Source organism: Ictidomys tridecemlineatus, chromosome 10 (genome assembly GCF_052094955.1).
Source record: "Ictidomys tridecemlineatus isolate mIctTri1 chromosome 10, mIctTri1.hap1, whole genome shotgun sequence".
NCBI classification, from domain to species: Eukaryota; Metazoa; Chordata; class Mammalia; order Rodentia; family Sciuridae; genus Ictidomys; species Ictidomys tridecemlineatus.
In genome coordinates, this window is record NC_135486.1 from 123732022 (window position 1) to 123751177 (window position 19156).

The 19156-nt window shown below is 44.2% G+C and overlaps 1 protein-coding gene across 4 annotated transcripts; it reads left to right on the forward strand.

Annotated features, from left to right (window-relative positions):
• Positions 1 to 37: 37 nt before the first annotated feature.
• Znf668 (zinc finger protein 668) lies at positions 38 to 18880 on the forward strand. Of its 4 annotated transcripts, none has more exons than XM_013357836.4 (4): positions 43 to 163; positions 14304 to 14499; positions 16314 to 16976; positions 17455 to 18880. In XM_013357836.4, exons 3-4 carry the CDS (start codon positions 16330 to 16332, stop codon positions 18665 to 18667), a joined length of 1860 nt encoding a protein of 619 aa, XP_013213290.2. In that variant the 5' UTR covers positions 43 to 163; positions 14304 to 14499; positions 16314 to 16329; the 3' UTR covers positions 18668 to 18880. The 4 variants fall into 4 exon arrangements, with proteins under 4 accessions (XP_021581198.2, XP_013213290.2, XP_021581196.2 ...); XM_021725521.3 differs by lacking the exon at positions 43 to 163 and adding an exon at positions 2300 to 2679; XM_021725523.3 differs by lacking the exon at positions 14304 to 14499 and having other exon boundaries at positions 38 to 163.
• The last annotated feature ends 276 nt before the right edge of the window (positions 18881 to 19156 follow it).

A 19156-nucleotide genomic window follows, 5' to 3' on the forward strand; every position in this document is an offset into this window, starting at 1 on the left:
AAGCGGAGAAAGCTCTCTCTCTCACTTCCGCTCTCTGGCCTGCTGGCCCCGCCTCCCTGCCCCCCGCTGGGTCCTAGCGCCTTCCCCTTTCTGGTAGTGTTCTGGGCTCTGTTGGTGCGTGAAGCCGACGCAGATGCCACGGAGCCAGTCCAAGTCGGATCAGGTAGGAGACGCCTGCGGGAAGTCGCCAAGACCCTGGGCAGCCCTAGCACGGATGCGGTCAAAGCTGGCCTCAGTTTTCCTGTGGGCACCGGAGGACTGGGTTGGCCCGACGCGAGCAGCGCGGGCGGGGCGGGCGGCAAGCGGCCCCAGGCGGGCTCCGGGCCCAGCAGGTCCTAGAACCCGCCGGCTGTCCCCGCGGGCCGGCTACTGCGGACTCCTGGGCTCGGCCTACGCGGCTGCCGGCCTTGCGCGGTGTGGGCCCAGGGGTCCTAGAGCCCGCCATGTTGAGGGCTTTTGTCTTAGCTGCGCGGCCCGCCAAGTAAGGTCCCTAGCGCCTGTGGCCCCCCTCCCAGGCGGAGGCCCTGACCGCCCCTCCCGCGGTCCTAAAGAACGCCATTTGCGGGGCTTTGTCCCGCTTTTGGCCCTCCTTCCATTCATTTGTTCATTCCTTCGTTCTTCGTTTACTTTTTCTTATCACGTTCTCCAAGGCCACGTTTTCCTAGGGTTCATTCCGAAACGAGTCAGCCCAGGGCCCTGCCCTGCGGGGACTGCCTGTCTGGTGAAGGTACCAACACAGATGGTTATAGGGATTGAGGAGCACAAGGTTTCTGCATCTCTTGGCCACTCCTCAGGTCGTCTAGTAGGCTCTAATGCCCTTCAACTCCCTTAAACCTCAGCTGTCGCATTTTAGCAATGCCGAGATAAGCCGAGAGCGCTGTGGATCCTTTACTTCTACTGTCCACTAGGTATTATTGGGAGCATTGGAGAGGGAGTATTTGAGTGATGCAAATGAGTTTTCCCTTGGGAGAAGGGGAGCATGGGCTTCTTGGCAGAGGGAATTGCATATAGAAGGGTGAAGTTTGAGAACAATTGTGGCCGGAGCTTTGGTCGCTGACCCTAGCGGGTCACTGCCACTGAAACTGAGGCTGGAAAAGTAGATTGGGATCAGATTGTGAAGGTTTTAGGCCTAGCTATGATTAATGCTCACCTCTCCACAGTTGCATCAACTCACCAGATCTCTCCTGGCCTGAGAGGTTTATGTGATGACTACTTTCTTAAAGATGGGGAGACTTAAATGCCTCCTTTTTCACCTCATCCCTGCTTCCAGACTAAGCTTTTGGGGGAATTCAATCTCTGCATATCTTGTGATTACAGGTAACAGACTTGAGAGGTGGGCACATGAAATTAAGAGATAATTCTGTAGCCTGGGCCCACTGTGCTGGTCCCCACATGCTTGCTTTTAATTCTTTAAAATTTTATTTACTTATTTAGGGTACTGGGGATTGAACCGCAGGGGCGTTTGACCACTGAGCCACATCCCCAGCCCTATTTTGTATTTTATTTAGAGACAGGGTCTCACTGAGTTATTCAGGGACTTGCTAAATTGCCAAGGCTGACTTTGAACTGTTGGTCCCCCTTCCTCAGCCTTCTGAGCTGCTGGGATTACAGTCCTGTGCCGCTGGGCTGGGCCCACACTCTTGCTTTTTTAAAAAAAGTTTACATGTGGCCCTGCCTAGCTTAAGTCAATAGGACTGTTATATTCTCAGCAATAGCCCATTACCTGCAGAAGAACTAATAGACCCAGAAAGGACAAAAAGAAGAATACAAGTTACCCTGAAGTCCCTGAAGGGACATTTTGACCTTTATACCAACCAAAGATTCTGGGTCAGAAAGAGACAGGATTTCATAGGTTCTGACTCCTTCCTAGTCACTGGAACCTTCCTTATCACATCATAAGGGAGCAAGACTTCCTAGGGTAGACAACTGCATCTTCCCAATTTCAGAGTGGGGGTGGTGTCCAAATTCAGCGAGTTTCAACCCCCTTAAAAATCCCGGACTTTGTGAAAAATATGCTTTTTTGTCCAGAGACAGTTCAGGTCACTCCACGGCCACACTGTACTCATCTCTCTTATTTCATTTTCCCAGATAAACTACTTGTCGATCTGTATAACCCACCCAAAACCTTTGTGTGAGTTTGTAAAGAACCAGCTGTCTTTAGGACCCAACACCTGCCTTGAGGCCCTGCAAGCCACTTTTGGCTGCAGCTCTGAGGGCGGCAGACATACTACAATGTTCGGTGTCTCCACCAATTACTTTACTGATTAACTCCTATTATTTTTTCTGGTTATTTTTTCAGATCTGCCTTTTCTAAACTCTTTTTCAACAACTTGGCCTGTGATAATTAAAAATTTCTGGTCAGGGCACACTGTGATGAAATTGGAAGGTCTTGATTGGAATCCATTTACCCACAGCCCTTTATGGGGTAAGAGCCTGAGGCTTACATTTTTGGTCTTTTTGGTGGACAGACATTGTCTTATGGCAGTTGAAGGCTTCCGGCCAGGTTACTCTGACATGCCTGAAGGCTGGCAATTATAAGTCCCTGAACACCCATGCCCTTTAGGGTAAAAAGACCACTTAGTCTTCCTTTTGCCCTCTCATCTTTACCTCTGGACCAGCAGAACATCATGGGACCTCACTCAGGGTTCAAATCAATGGGAACTCTAATGCACATTAAAGGTAAAAAGCATTTTTAATCTCTTTGGTTTAAAGTACTTCAATCTAAAACTCCTCTTCTTATACTGCATTACAGGATTACCTATAGGTTTCTTTGCTGCTTGATATCTGCCCATCTTAGGCTTGCTATCCTATTTGGGCCACTGGGACTTAAATGTTTGTTCTTTCTATTCTTTTATTTAATATTTTTTTTTAGTTGTACATGGATACAATACCTTTTTTTATTTTTATGTGGTACTGAGGATTGAATCTTCTACATGCAAGGCAAGCATTCTACCACTGAGCTACAACCCCAGCCCAGTTGTTCTTTCTTTTTTTGTATTCTGGGATTATGTTCTTAATAAATTTCTCTCTAAATGCCAGAGTGGGAGGGGGAAAGGTAGAGAGACTGAACAGACCAGCTAAAAAAAAACTCTGGGTTTTTTCAGGGATGCTCAAGAAGACCCTTTAGGTATTGCCTTAGGGACAATATAAACATTCCCAAGTGCAGGTAGGTCAGCTCCAAAATTTCAGAGCACCAAGCAAGCCAACATCAGGCCCAGGAACTGGGAATGTCAGGGGACACTCACTTTTCATAGATGCTCTTTTCTATCCAGATATAAAACATTGACAAAAGGGAAAATCCATGTTTCTTTTTCTTGAAAGCCTTTTTCTATGGTCTACCCTCTCCCCTGATCTCATAGGCTCTCATACTTTCTAAATGTCTTGATTGACTCTGATCTAATTCAAAAGTGCACTCTTGTCTAATATAAGTATTCTCTGTGTTTTTGTTTGTTTTTGATACTGATGACTGAACCCAGGGATGGTTTAACACTAACCTACATCCCCAGACATTTTTATTTTCATCCATTTATTTATTTATTTATAATTGTAAGTGGATACAATATCTTTATATAAATCTTTATGTGGTGCTGAGGATTGAACCCAGTGCCTCAGCCATGCTAGGTGAGCGCTCTATCACTGAGCCATAACACCAGCTTCCTTATTTATTTATTTATTTATTTATTTAGGGATAGGGTCTGGCCAAGTTGCTGGCTTTGAGTTTGGATCCTCCTGTATTGCCCCCCTGATCTGTTTTTTTTTTTTGGGGGGGTGGATACTGGGAATTGAACTCAAGGGCACTGAACCATTGAGCCACATCCCCAGCTCTATTTTATATTTTATTTAGAGACAGGGTCTCAGTTGCTTACCGCCTCAATGTTGCTGAGGCTGGCTTTGAACTTGGAATCCTCCCGTCTCAGCTTCCCGAGCTCCTGGGATTACAGGCTTATGCCACCATTTCAGGCCTATTAGAGTAATTATAGCCATTTCATTTTGGGGAGGAAAAAACTCTGCTTTTTAGAGCTCCTGGGTTTTCTGGCAAATTGACCCTTGGTTCTATATGCCTATATTAATATAGTTTTGTTCTGATTTGTTTTGTCTAACTGCAGTTTTTGTTTTTTTTGCCCTGTGTCTATCAAATTTTCCCCCTGCTATCTTTATTCTAAGGCCAGTTATTCAAGGGTTAACTCTCAAATTACCAGAAACTGAAAGAAAAGAGATCTTCCCCCTAAGAGGGCCCTATGGAGAGAATTTAACAGTGGTGATGATCAGAATGAATCTGCCCCCTGGAGGAGAAGTGGCCACCTGAACCTTTGATTTCTGTGTCCACAGTGGCTGACAGACTGTGCTCCAAACACCCCCAGATGTGCAGGCCTTCCCTGTGTCTGAGTCATATTGTAAAATCTATAGCCGGCTCTGAAGCTTTCTTTTGTCCCCTACCTGTGGGGATCTAATACCTAGTAAAAAGCTATAAAATCTGTTTCCTGTATGTTTTTTGAGAGAGAGAGAATTTTAATGTTTATTTTTCAGTTTTTGGTGGACACAACATCTTTGTTTGTATGTGGTGCTGAGGATCGAACCCAGGCCGCACGCGTGCCAGTCGAGCACACTACCGCTTGAGCCCCAGCCCCAGCCCCTTTCTGTATGTTTTATGCATAAATTGTATATTGTTTGTTGTGTCCAAATATTGTTTACTTGGTACCACAACTGGCTCATGAATAAGTGAGTACTCAAAAGTTAGGAAAATGAATCCAGATATCTTCTAGTTCATATGACTTAAATCTTAAAAAAAAAAAAAGTTATTTTAAATTGGTTAAAAAGATAAAAATAAAAATCATTAAAATTACTAATTCATGCGTTTTTCTAGGTGGCCAACTAAGTCTCTATAAAATATGAAATGGGTAATGTCCATTGCTTTAGGAATTTTCTTTGACAGGAAATGTACCTAAAATGTTAAATTAAATTTTTTTAGATTTTTTTTTACAGGAAAATGACCTAAAATGGTAACTATGCTTGCCTGATATCTTGATTTTCATGGTTAAATTAGGTTTAGGAGCTGGGGTTGTCTCTCAGAGGTAGAACTGAGACATTTAGAGCACGTGCCAGGCCCTGGGTTCAATCCTCGGCACCACATAAAAATAAATAAATAAAATAAAGGTATCGTGTCCAACTACAACTAAAAAATATATTTTTTTAAAATTAGGTTTAATGTAAATGGGATAAAGAATTATAAATGTATTGTTAGAGGAGGCATCTGATTAATTTGCAAATAAAATAACTAAAACATCAATTACTAAACATAAATTCTCATGTGTGATTTTCTTTTCCGTTGAGTTCTTTTTTTTTTTTTTTTTTGGTACCAGGGGTTGAACTCAGGGGCACTCAACCACTGAGCCACATCCCCAGCCCTGTTTTGTATTTTATTTAGAGACAGGGTATCACTGAGTTGCTTATCACTAAGTTGCTTAATGTCTCGATTTTGCTGAGGCTGGCTTTGAACCTGTGATCCTCCTGCCTCAGATTCCTGAACCGTTGGTATTATAGGCGTGTGCTACCAAGCCCAACAATTCTAATATTCTTGGATTTTGTAAAAAAAAAAAAAAAAAAAAAAATTTTGGATCTATTAATTGCGGTTTTTTAAATATATATATTTTTTAGTTGCAGATGGACACAATACCTTTATTTTATTTATTTATTTTTATGTGGTGTTGAGAATTGAACCCAGTGCCTCACATGTGCAAGGCAAGGCAAGTGCTCTACCACTGAGCCCCAGCTCCAGCCCTATTAATTATGTTTTTTTAAGTTGTTGGTATATTAAAAATATATTTATACAAAAATTATAGGTACAAACTGGGCATAGTGGTGAACACCTGTAATCCCAGTTACTTGGGAGGCTAAGGCAGGAGGATTGAAAGTTTGAGGCCAACCTGGGCAACTTAGAAAGAACCTGACTCAAAATAAGAAGGGCTAGGGATGTAGCTCAGTGGTAGAGCACCCCTAGGGTTCCATCTTGAGTAACACACATACACAAATTATAGGAATATTTTTTGGTAAGAAAAAATAAAGGGAGATATTTCTGGGTGAAAAAGCATTTTGTATAATAAAGTAATATTTTTTTACCTAAAGTTCAAGATGGGGGAAAAAAGAAGAAGAAGAAAACAGGACAAAAGTAAGGAGGTAAACAAGTTGTAAAATATCTAAGTTTCAAAAAGTTTGTAGAAGTTAAATCTTAGAAAAATTCTGTGTGTTATTAAGTAGGCTACAATTAACATATCTGAAATAATTTAAGGGGTTTTCTGTGGTCAAAATTTAGTGTACTAATACAAAACCAAAATGTTTCTATATCTTAAAAATCATAGGGGTGGAGTTTGTGGCTCAGTGGTAGAGCGCTTGTCTAGTATGTGAGGCACTGGGTTCAATTCTTACCCCAACATAAAAATAAATAAAATAAAGATCCATCGACATCTAAAAAATATTTTAAAAAATAAAAAAAATCATAGGGATTTCTTAAAACATTGATCTGCTCTTAGTTACCAAGATAATTCATTGTGTCTATTAGGTTTCATTTCATAGAAAAAAAACCTAGTCATAAAAGAATTAGAGTTTGCTTAAGTAATTCTTTTTTTAAAAAAATATTTAATTTCTTTTAGTTACAGGTGGACACAGTATCTTTATTTTACTTTATGTGATGCTGAGGATTGAACCCAGTGCCTCACGCATTCTAGGCGTGCGCTCTACCTCTGAGGCACAACCCCAGCCCTAAGTCTTTTAAATGATTGCTTCATAACTCTGGTTAAAATTCTCATGTTATTACAAATACATTTGATACCCTAAATATATGTGACTAGAGCTATGTGTACATCTGAGGATTAGATATGTATATCTGAGCTTTGTCTAAATGTTATGTAAGAGTTTATGAAATTAAAGATATATAAATGTAACCTATATTAGAAGAACCAATAAGTGTTCTCTTCTGTACAATATACCTTGTATCTGGAACTTAAACATGTAGAAGGGTAAATAAAACTTGGCATTTCTGCCCTTTGTATTTGGTCTGCATATGTTTGCTTTGATTGGAAAATCACTTTATTTATTGTACATAAGAGAGATACTTGTGGGCTGGGATTGTGGCTCAGTGGTAGAGTCCTTGCCTGAGGCATTGGGTTCAGTCCCCAGCACCACATAAAAATAAATAAAGGTACATCTACAACTAAAAATATTTTTTTAAAAAAGAGAGATATAGGCTGGGGATGTGGCTCAAGCGGTAGCATGCTCGCCTGGTACGTGTGCGGCCCGGGTTCGATCTTCAGCACCACATAAAAACAAAAATGTTATGTCCGCCAAAAACTAAAGGAAATAAATATTAAAAGATTCTCTCTCTCTCTTAAAAAAAAAGAGAGAGAGAGAGAGATACACTTGTACATCAGGTAATAAGTCTTTGTGGCCATTAGCATTGTTTCCTAAACTTACAAGAAGTCTAGAACTATCCTTTGATTTTTTTTTTCAGTGCTACATATGCTTATTATTACAGCTATCCTACAACGTGGATTCTATATTTTATTTAAAAGTTAAAACTAAATTAAGGGCTGGGGTTATAGCTCAGTGGTGGAGCGCTTGCCTAGAATGGATGAGGCACTGGGTTTGATCCTCAGGACCACATAAAAATAAATAAATAAACAAGCAAACAAATGAATAATAAAGGTTAAATTATTCTAAGAAAAACTTAGTTACCATAAAGACATCTCTGTAATTATGAAGCTGATTATTACTAGCATCTTTGTATATTAAGTGTATTTACATTCTCTGAGTGTTTAAGTCTTTTAAAATGTAAAGCTTAAGAAAACATTTTAACAAGCTGATGTTCTTCAAACTAAAATTGTTTATAGCAATAGTCTTTTTTTCAGGCTTATATAAAAATAGCAGATTTCTTTGGGCTCTATTTATATCATCTAATGTTTCATAACTACATAAAAGTAACTTATTACCCATAAGTTATACAAAAAAATTTGTAACTCTTTACACTAAGGTTCTGTCTCTTTCCCTACTCCATATTGGAATGGTCCTGGTAGGCTAAAATTAAACTTGTTTAAGCTCTGTTCAAAAGGATTTTTAACCAAAAATAAATCTCGCAGTGGATTTTTATATGTGACTGAGTTGACAAGTCATCTATGGGGGTTTTTGTTTTGTTTTGTTTTTGGTAGTGGGGATTGAACTCAGGGGCACTCAACCACTGAGCCACATCCCCAGCCCTATTTTGTATTTTATTTAGGGATAGAATCTCACTGACTTGCTTAGTGCCTTGCTGTTGCTGAGGCTGGCTTTAAATTCAAGATTTTCCTGTCTTAACCTCCTGTGCCACTGGGATTATAGTCGTGGGCCACTTCCCCTTGCTGTTTATGGGTCGGTTTGTTTGTTTGTTTATTTAAAAAGTTGTTTTTTCAGTTGTAATCGGACACAATACCTTTATTTTATTTATTTATTTTTATGTAGTGCTGAGGATCGAACCCAGGGCCTCGAACGTCCTAGGCGAACACTCTACCACTGAGCCACGCTACCCCAGCCTCATGTTTATGGGTTTTTTAAAAAATTTTTTTAGTTGATGAACCTTTATTTAATTAATATATTTATATGTGGTGCTGAGAATTGAACCCAGTGCCTCACACATGCTAGGCAAGCACTCTACCACTTAACTACAATCCCAGCCCTATATATGGGTTTTTGATGCTAGAGATTGAACCCAGGGGCTCCTTACCCTGAGCTGCATCCCCAGTTCTCCTTATTTTATGACATCCTCACTAAGTTGCTGAGGCTTGCCTCAACCTTGCAGTCCTCCTCCTCAGTCTCTCAAGTGACTGGTATTATAGGCATGCACCATCCTGGCATCTCTAGGTTTTTGTGAAGACTAAATAGTTATAAAAGATATATTAAAGTTATTATAAAAATTGTGTTTCTTGGTTCAAAACTGTTATACAAACTAAATGTTTTTTTGGGGGGCTTGTTATTTTAATTTTTTCCTTGTAAAACTTTATCATTGTTGCTATTAATGTTTTGCAGAAGTACTACTTCTTTTTTAAAAAATATTTTTAGTTGTAAATGGACATAATATTTTTTAAAGTATTTTTATGTGGTGCTGAGGATCAAACCCAGTGCCTCACATATGTGAGGCAAGCGTACACACTGAGCTACAGCCCCTAGAAATACTACTTCTAATAGAACAACCTGAGTTAATTTGAGATAATAAGCCATCACCTATAGGACAGATAGGAGATAATACTGACTCCTAGTACTAATGCTGACCTCAATTAAATGGGAGGGTAATTGTAAAATTATAGACATTAAAATTAAACCCATTATGCCCACTTCAAGACAGGTGAAACTGGCCTTCTGGGTGTTTAAAACCAAGACTGAAAAGATCAAAGCCAAGGAAGTAAAAAGGCTAAGAAAAAAAAAATAGCCTATATTTTAGCCTTTGCCCTCTAAAGTGAAACAGAACCCAGGGAACAATAGGACCCCTGTGAGGGCCCTACAACTCCAGGTGAGTTGGGGGATTGATTTGGGGGATTGTGAGAATCCTAAACAGAAAGCCAACTAATGTATGTTCTGCAAAGAGTGTCTCTGGGGAGGAAAATATCCTTAATACTACCAAGGGAAGTCACCTATGGTCAGCAAGATCCTGACCCATCCTGGCAGATGGCTCACTGACAGACAAAAAAAGTGGAGGGGTCAAGAGGCTTCTCAAAAGTAACTTCTGAGAAGTCTCAGCTTATCTGAAAGGTTGGGGAGAAAATTAATTTTTGACCAACATAAGAGTCACATATTTAGTCATAAACACTCATTAGGAAAGTATAACCAAAGCACAGTCAGATATGGATGTTTTAAAGAAGATGATAATGATTCTTTAGTTTTAAAATTTTTTAGTTATACATGGACACAATATCTTTATTTTGTTTATTCATTTTTATTTTGTGCTGGGGATTAAACCCAGTGCCTCATATGTGTGAGGCAAGCGCTCTGCCACTCAGTTACAACCCCAGCCCAACAATGATTCTTTTAATGAAATTTGTGATGTATGCTTGTGTCAGCCCTATCAGAAGTAAGCATAGGCTAGGAGGTCATAAAAGAAGGGTTCTTGTGTAGGAATGCCTGACAGTATCACAAAAGACTGCCAGAATCACAAGTTTGTCCTAAGTCAATTTGAACTTATTCTCACAAACTTGACAATCTTCCTAACCTCCTACAAAGATGGACTCATTGATATATCTTGACAACTCTGCTAATAACTACAGAAACTTTTTTTTTTTGGTGGTGGTGCTGGGATTAAACCCATGGCCTGGAGCATGCTATCATGCTAGGCAAGTACTCTACCACTGAGCTACACCTTAAGCCCCTAACTCCACAAACATTAAATGACATCCACTCATAAATTAATGCCATGTCAGACCCTACCTTAAGCTTTTATGAGCTACTGTCTTTGTAGTTTTCAGGGACTGACTGATTTAAAAAATTTATTTTTATGCTACTTATTGCAGAAAAATAATGCTTTTCTGTCTTTATTTATCATTGTGTAAGCATGATCCCTCCCTTACGTATGTCTTGTCTGGTTGCCTACCAGCTGCTAGTATAAAATCTCAGGACTATCCTGATGCTAAATACCCTTAACTGCCCATGCCCCACCTGACAGTGAACAAGAACTTAAGGTCACATCTCTGAACATTGCCTCCTCTCAGCAAAAAGCAGCCAAAATGAGTTGGTGACCAGTTAACCTTAAAGAATTAAGGGACCTAAGTCCTTGAGGGGAAAAATGTTAGGTAACAGACAGTGGTGAGAATACAAGGTTAAGGGATAATTCTATAGACTGAGCCTACTGTGATTTCTTTTTAAAAGCATCTTATCTGCCCTCCTGTCCTGGCTTAAGTCAATAGGATTCTCAGCAAACTACCTGTTATCTGCAGATAAGAAGAATACAACTTACCCTGAAGGGGGGACATTTATGATTTTTATATCAACCAAAGATTTCAGGACTCAAAAAGACAAGGATTTCACAGATTTTGGCTCCTTCCTCAGCCCTGGAACCTTCCATATCACATCAGAAGGGAGCAAGACTTCCTATGTCCAACATCTGCATCTTCCTGATTTCGGATTGTGAAGGGTTTCCAAATTCAGTAGTTTGAAATCCTTTAAAACTCCCTGGCTCTGTGAACAGTATACCACCCTCTCAGGAGGTATATGCTTATATCGTTACGCTTATCTCTGTTATTTCATTTTCCCAAATAAACTTCTGCTTGTTACTCAGACCAGCTTGAAATCCTTCCTATGGGTTCACAAAAAACTGGCAGTCTTTAGGATCCAGTACCTGCTTCATGGCTCCACAGCTGCTTTTCAGAGCAGCAGCTCATGGAGTGGTCTGGTCCCACACTACAACAGTGACACCAAAGACCTTCATTCCCTTCTAGGCTAGTAGTGAAGCAAAGGCAGAGCTCTGTCACAACAGTGAACCTACTTTGGAATGTTGGGGTGATAGTTGGACCTGGTGAACTTGGAAAGGAGGAAAATATCAGTTAATAAATACCGCTATTGAGTGGTTTGCAAACTCCTACTATGGAGAAGGCAGAGGCTACAGACCTGGTTTGAATTCCATCTGAAGTGGATTCACTGTGTTTCCTTTGGGTCACCAAATAGTTCTGGGTGTAGAGGAAGCAAATTTATCACATTGCCTGGCTTTTCATCCACCTGGATTTCCATACCAGAGGCAGAGAATTAACAATCAAATCACAAAAAATGTAATGCTAACAAAGAGTGTATGGTAGCAAAGCAATAGTTAGGAGACAAGCAAAATTTGGTATTCTGGCCACCTGACTTTGAATATTGACTGTGTCTATGACTTTGCTTCTCTGTGGTGTCACTTCTGGTAAAAACAGTAATCTTACTGGACCAGGACCCCAGGCTTATGACCTCAATTTAACTTTAAATACTTTGAGAAAAACCCTGTCTCCAAACACAGTCACAGTGAGGGTTAGGGCTTCAATAAATCAATTTTGAGAGAACACATTCAATTCATAACAAACTTCTAAGCACTTGTGAAATTAGTGTGAGCAGTATGCAAAAAATACTTGGAATAACATCTGGCCCATAGTAAGCTTGCAGAGTGCAGTGGCTCGTACCTATAATCCCAGTGACTTGGGAGGCTTAAGCAGGACTGAAAATTCGAGACCAGCCTTAGCAACTCAGTGAGATCCTGTCTCAAAAAAGGGCATGGGATGTAGCTCAGTTAACAAAGTACCCAGGGTTCAATCCCCAGTCCCAGTAAATAAATTAGCTTGCAAGGAGTGTTCAGGTGACACCATAAAAAATTAAAGAGGGGATGGGCACTGATTAGCAGGAGAGGAGTGTAGAGAGCATTAAGAAAGTGGTCATAGCCAGGCTTGGCGGCATACGCTTGTAATCCCAGCAACTCAGGAGACCAAGGCAAGGGGATTGCAAGTGCAAAGCCAGCCTCAGCAATTTAGCAAAGCCTTTAGCCACTGAGTGAGACTGTCTCAAGATAAAATAGGGCTGGAGATGTGGCTCAGTGGTTATAGCAACCCTGGGTTCAATCCCTGGTACGGGGGGGGGGGGGGGGAAGGTGTCAAGCTAAGCTTACTTAAGGAAGCAATAGGGAATCAAGACCTAAAGGAAATCCAAGAGAGCTACACAACAATCCTGGGGAAATAGTGGTTCTTATGAGGGAGCAGTTAATGCAAATGTCCTGAGGTAGGAAGGAATTGAACTCTGAGATGAAGAAATGAGGCAGGGGTTAGATGAATCAGGGCTTATTGATTGTGGGAAAATATTGGTCTTCATTCTGGGATCAATGTCATTATTTGACTATAAAAATCTTGAGGGAATAAAAACTGGTAGTAAAAGAGCCCTGCCCAGGAGTTTGAAAACTTGAGTTTGAATCTGGGCTCCTCGACCAGATATGAATCCTTGTGAACACTTCCTCGCCATGGGTAATGAGTTCCCACGACTGTTTTCAGAGGTATAGTAAAAATGCTTCTCTCCTAGGAGTGTGTGTAGACTTCAGGATGTGTGCCACATATTCCTATGTCCTACCCCAAGCTCCCTAGGTGGTTATTCTGATGCAGGTGTGTTAGCGTTCTGTTGCTGTTATCAATATACCTGACCAAAACAATTTAGAAGAGGAAAAGTTTATTTGGGCTCATGCTTCAGAGGTTCAGTCCATGATCAGTTGGTTTCATCATTCAGGGCCCTAGGTGAGGCAGAACATCATGGCAGAGGTTAGCTGCTCAGATCGTTACATCCAGGAAGGAGAGGAAAGCAGGGAAGGGGCTTCAAGGAAGAGGACCCCTTCCATGGCACACACCCCAGTGACCCACCTCCTCTAGCCTTGTCCTCCTGACCTATGATTACCATCAGTCAGTTCATCCAATCTAGGATGGATTGGTTAGGTTACAGCTGTCATAATCTGGTCATTGCACCTCAGAATACTCTGCATTAATTAGCACAGGAGCTTTGGGAGAACACCTCATATCCAAATCATAACATAGGGGTCTTTTAAACTTCACTTGGAGAAACATCACTCTAGGGAGTGATAGGAGGAAGAGTCCTCAGTAAACAGGGAAGTAAGAATATAATTCTGGGTTTTCGACAAGCCCAGCCTACCTGGCTCTCCACTCTTCGTGGAGCTGAGTACCTATTGGGACCAACCAGGCACTTCCTTACTACTTCCCTTGGGAAGAGCCTTAGATGGGAATTACCCCACCCCAGCAACTGGTCTTTGTTTCACAGAAAGACTCAGAGCTGTCATGGACCAGAATAGGGGCCAGAGCTCAGAAGCAGTAGGCTGAGTACTCTTACAAAACAGGTGCTGGCTCTGGTCTCAAGGCAGTTCTGTGGGGATGAGAGAAGACATAGGTACAATCTGAGCTCAGGTTGTACCTATGAGCTCAGGGTTCTGGTCCTTGTGGGGCTGGCCCAGGCAATAGAAAGTCTGGGAGGTTCCAGATCACTAGAGCAAGAATCTAACAATTTAAAACAAGTTAAACACCTGGGTTAAAGTCGATGTTGCCTGAGTTACTAGCTGTGTGACTATGGGCAAGTTACTTCACTCTTGGAACCTCAGTTTATTCATCTATAAAATGGGGACAGTACTCTATCAGGAAGCTATGACAGAGTTAAATGAGGTAACATTCTCAGCAAAGTGTCTAGCTCTGAAAAGACTGAACAATTGAGAGGAGTAATTCTTGTCTCATCCAATCCTCACCAAACCCTATGAGGTAAGTACTATTTTTACCTCCATTTTTCAGATGAGAAAACTGAGGTTCTAAGACATGCAGTAAACCACACAAAGTTTGCATCAGCTGGGAAGTGATGGAGGCAAGATTTGAAGCTGGTCATTCTGGCTTCAGAGGCTGTACACTAAGCCACAATGCTGTATTGTTCCTCTGGACCTCGGTTCCTTTATCTGTGAAAAGAATTTTTCTCATGATGTTGACATGAAGGGTAAGTGGGTTAATGCATGTAAACAGAGCTTAGGATAGTGCCTGGTATTTGGCAAGTGCTTAGTAAATGTGCAAATGTTGTACTAGTATGTACTCCCCGCCCCCAGTCTGCTATCATTTTTTGAAAGGGGGAAACTTTATCAGGCAGATTCTCCAGAGATGGCCTGATAGGGATAGTGAGTGCATCATCCAGAGATGAGGAGGGATCCCTGGAAACCAGGAGGAATTTGAGCCATCTTGTAAGGCTAGAATCCAAATCCTTTAGCTCACCTTTAAGCCTTGGAATTTAATGAGAAAAGTGAAATAACCACGCTGAGGGTTAAATGGAGTTGTGTGATGTTGAGGCCAAAGGGAAGGTGCAGAACGAACCTGGGGAAGCAGGCCTCAAGTGAAGGATTGGTGTGATTTGGAACAACCAGGAAAAGTCTGGGAACTGGCATGGTACAGAGCCGTGGGAATTTCTTTAATAGGGCACAGGGAGCATCACAATACCTGAGGGAGAAGACTGGCTGCATGGGTGAGGGGCAGGGCAGTGAGTAGGAATTAGGTAGTGTCTCCAAAGAGAAACCTTTCCTAGAATTAGGGTCCCTGAGCCTGTTGATATTTCTCCAACACCCTCTTCGGTCAGCTCCATCCTCCTCCTCAATCCCAGTGTCATAACTTAGAAGCCACCAACCTCTGAGACATACAGCAGAGGAGGAAATGGGTCTAAAAACAAGCCCTGATGTCACTGAGATTTCATAGTAAGTTACCCACAGGGCAGAAGTAGAGCCTTGGCACACCTGGCTCTCCCTTCTGTGTCTACCCCCCCCCCAGGCCCCCAGCTGCAGCTGCTGAGCTCTCTTTAAGTGGATCTGTTATAATCCTCTTCCCTTCATCCTCCCAGGAGGATGAGCTGGTGTTAAGACCAATGCAGCTGTTAATCCTATTTCCTTACAACCATGATCCCAGGAGCAGCTGGATAGATGGTATCTGGGCTCTGGACCAGAAATTAAGGACCCCAACGAGACTTTTTGTTCCATAAGGCCTCACTAGATCAGACAGAACTCAGAAAGGTTTCTAACCGCTAGCAGTAGCTCAGGTTGCCTGTAGAGAGAGAGATCCCCATTACCAGAGTTATGAGAACAGGAGCCCAATAGGGATTCCAGAGCAGAGGGTGGACTAGGATTCCTGTCTGGGGTGGAGTCCTTTGCAGCTGTGCAAGGCCAGAATTATCTGAACAGTTGCTTCTCTGCGAGTTAACTAACCAGAGAGGAAAAACAACACACATATGGGGGACCTATCTCTTTCAGGCAGTGCCAACCACCACATTTAGCTCATTGGCTCCTCCCTCTTCTAGGCCCAGTACTGTATTCCTTGGGCATTTGGAGAACTTTAAACCACGCCCACTCTGGTTACCCTGCAGCCTTCCACAGGATTCTGCATCTTGGCACAGCCCTAGACACTGGGCTGAGAAGGAAGATGATGAGACAGACGGAACATAGACATTCTAGTAATGCCACAGGGTTTGGAAAAGCCTAGAGGTTAGGGAGTGAAGTGTAAATGGACCTTTTGTGACCCCAGCTCCTCTTTGAGTCCCTCCGAGATGGATACCTGGTTCATTCATACCCTCAATGAGCAGATCACAGAGGAAACAATAGACTATCAGAATTAGGAATGGTTGACAGGGAAGATATGGGAGCCCCATGGTTTGGGCAGAGTAACCAGGTGGGAAGTGCAGATAAGTTAGGGTTCCCTCTGAAGCTTTGCTGAGGAGAGAGACCTTAAGGAATAAAAGAGGAATTTGGCTTTGGTCTAACCTTCCTTCTCTTGCAGAGAAGCCCTGCCCGCCATGGAGGTGGAGGCTGCAGAACCCCGATCCCCAACCCCAGGCTACAAGCGCTCTGGCCGACGCTATAAGTGCCTGTCCTGTACCAAGACATTTCCAAATGCTCCCAGGGCAGCACGCCATGCTGCCACACATACACCTGCAGACTGCCCAGAGGAAGTGGCCGAGGTGAAGCCAAAGCCAGAGTCAGAACCCAAGGCAGAGGAAGCCAGCGGAGACAAGGTGTCAGGCTCAGCCGCTAAGCCTCGGCCCTATGCATGCCCGCTGTGCCCCAAGGCCTATAAGACTGCACCAGAGCTGCGCAGCCACAGTCGAAGCCACACGGGCGAGAAGCCCTTCCCGTGCCCAGAGTGTGGCCGCCGCTTCATGCAGCCCGTGTGCCTGCGGGTGCACCTAGCCTCACATGCTGGTGAGCTGCCCTTCCGGTGTGCACACTGCCCCAAGGCTTATGGGGCTCTGTCCAAGCTGAAGATCCACCAGCGCGGTCACACGGGAGAGCGGCCCTATGCTTGCGCCGACTGTGGCAAGAGTTTCGCGGACCCTTCGGTGTTCCGCAAGCACCGGCGCACGCACGCTGGGCTTCGACCTTACGGCTGTGAGCGTTGTGGCAAGGCCTACGCTGAGCTCAAGGACCTCCGCAACCACGAGCGGTGAGCGGTTCGTCCACGGGTGGGAAAACCATTGCCACTGCTGTAACCAGTGAGGCCTGGGGTTGAGTTTCAAAGAACAAAATGAGCCAATGGGAAGGTGGGTGCTGGGCACGTGGGAGAAGTTGGTGTCCCTGGTTAGACAGGGGATGGGTTTGGGGGACAGGGCAGAACACCTGGAGATGGAACCCTGAAGGAAGATGGCATTGGATTGGCCTAGAATGTAGGACCAGCTGGAAAGGGGGCGGGGCTTGACGTTGGGCAGCCCACAGGGTGGGTGGAGCCTGGCTGTGCAAAGGGCCTGGTCCAGGGCTCTTTGGTGTGCATCTGAATGTTTTTTTCTAGGGTGGAGCCCTGTGTGACTCCTGGGGATTGGGAGGAGGCCCCCAGGGGCCCCTCAGTTACCGTCTAGAGAGACAAAGGGATTCTGTCACCTTCCTGGGTCTGTCACCTTAATGTCTGGTCTTCCATACTTCCACAGGTCCCACACCGGTGAACGACCCTTCCTGTGCTCTGAGTGCGGGAAGAGCTTTTCCCGCTCATCTTCTCTCACCTGCCACCAGCGTATTCATGCAGCACAAAAGCCCTATCGCTGCCCGGCCTGTGGTAAGGGCTTCACACAGCTCAGCTCCTACCAGAGCCATGAGCGCACTCACTCTGGTGAGAAGCCCTTCCTCTGCCCACGTTGTGGCCGCATGTTCTCTGACCCCTCGAGCTTCCGGCGCCACCAGCGGGCTCACGAGGGTGTGAAGCCTTACCGCTGCGAGAAGTGTGGCAAGGACTTCCGGCAGCCGGCAGACCTGGCCATGCACCGGCGGGTGCACACAGGCGATCGACCCTTCAAGTGCCTGCAATGCGACAAGACATTTGTGGCATCTTGGGACCTCAAGCGGCACGCTTTGGTGCACTCTGGCCAGCGGCCCTTCCGCTGTGAGGAGTGTGGGCGAGCCTTTGCTGAGCGTGCCAGTCTCACCAAGCACAGCCGTGTGCACTCTGGTGAGCGCCCTTTCCACTGTAACGCCTGCGGAAAATCCTTTGTGGTATCATCAAGCCTCAGGAAGCACGAACGGACCCATCGAAGCAGTGAGGCTTCTGGGGCTACTCCCCAACAGGAGCTGGTAGTGGGACTGGCGCTGCCTGTTGGCGTTGCTAGTGAAGGCTCTGCTGCCCCAGTAGCAGGTACAGGGCTAGGGGACCCTCCAGCAGGACTGCTAGGGCTGCCCCCTGAGTCAGGTGGTGTGATGGCCACACAGTGGCAAGTGGTTGGCATGACTGTGGAGCATGTGGAGTGCCGGGATGCTGGTGCTGGGGAGGCTCCCGGTTCCTTGGGAGGGACGGGAGAGGTGGGAGGTGAGGAAGTTGATGAGAAGCCACCACAGTTTGTATGTAGAGAGTGCAAGGAGACCTTCACCACCCTGACATTACTGCGAAGGCATGAGCGGTCACACCCAGAACTCCGGCCCTTCCCTTGCACCCAATGTGGCAAGAGCTTCTCAGACAGGGCTGGGCTGCGCAAGCACAGTCGCACCCATAGCTCTGTGCGCCCCTATGCCTGCCCCCACTGTCCCAAGGCTTTCTTGAGTGCCAGTGACCTACGCAAGCATGAACGCACCCACCCTGTACCCATGGGAACCCCCACACCCTTGGAACCCCTTGTGGCTTTGCTAGGAATGCCTGAAGAGGGGCCAGCCTGAAACTGGTGGCTCTCTCTACCACATTCCCTGGAGCTCAGCCCAGACAGGGTGCCTCCTGAACCGATTTGCACCCAGCTCACTCCATAGACTCCAGATCCCTGCCCCTAGGCAACTAGCTCACCTGTTACCTAAGAGAGCTGGGGATAGTGGAGACCAGCAGCATCTGTGACAGGGTTCTCTCTTGAGTAACACTCATTAAAGCATTCACTTTGACACTGGGTTGTCTTCTGTGTTCTGGTTGGGGGTGAGTGGGTTGGGAGTTTGGGCACCAGATAAGATCCAGTGATGAAGCCTGGCCTGACAGATTAGAAACTAAAAGGGCCTTTGGATGCCTCATATCCTAAAGTATGTTTGGGGATGTATTATGACAAAGGATTCCCTGGCCAAGTACCTACAGGAAATTTCCTGTGCCTTTTTTGGGTATCCTTGGTTATTAAAAATTGTATTAGATTTGTGGGGGAAGGGGGGTATTAGGGATTGAACCCAGGG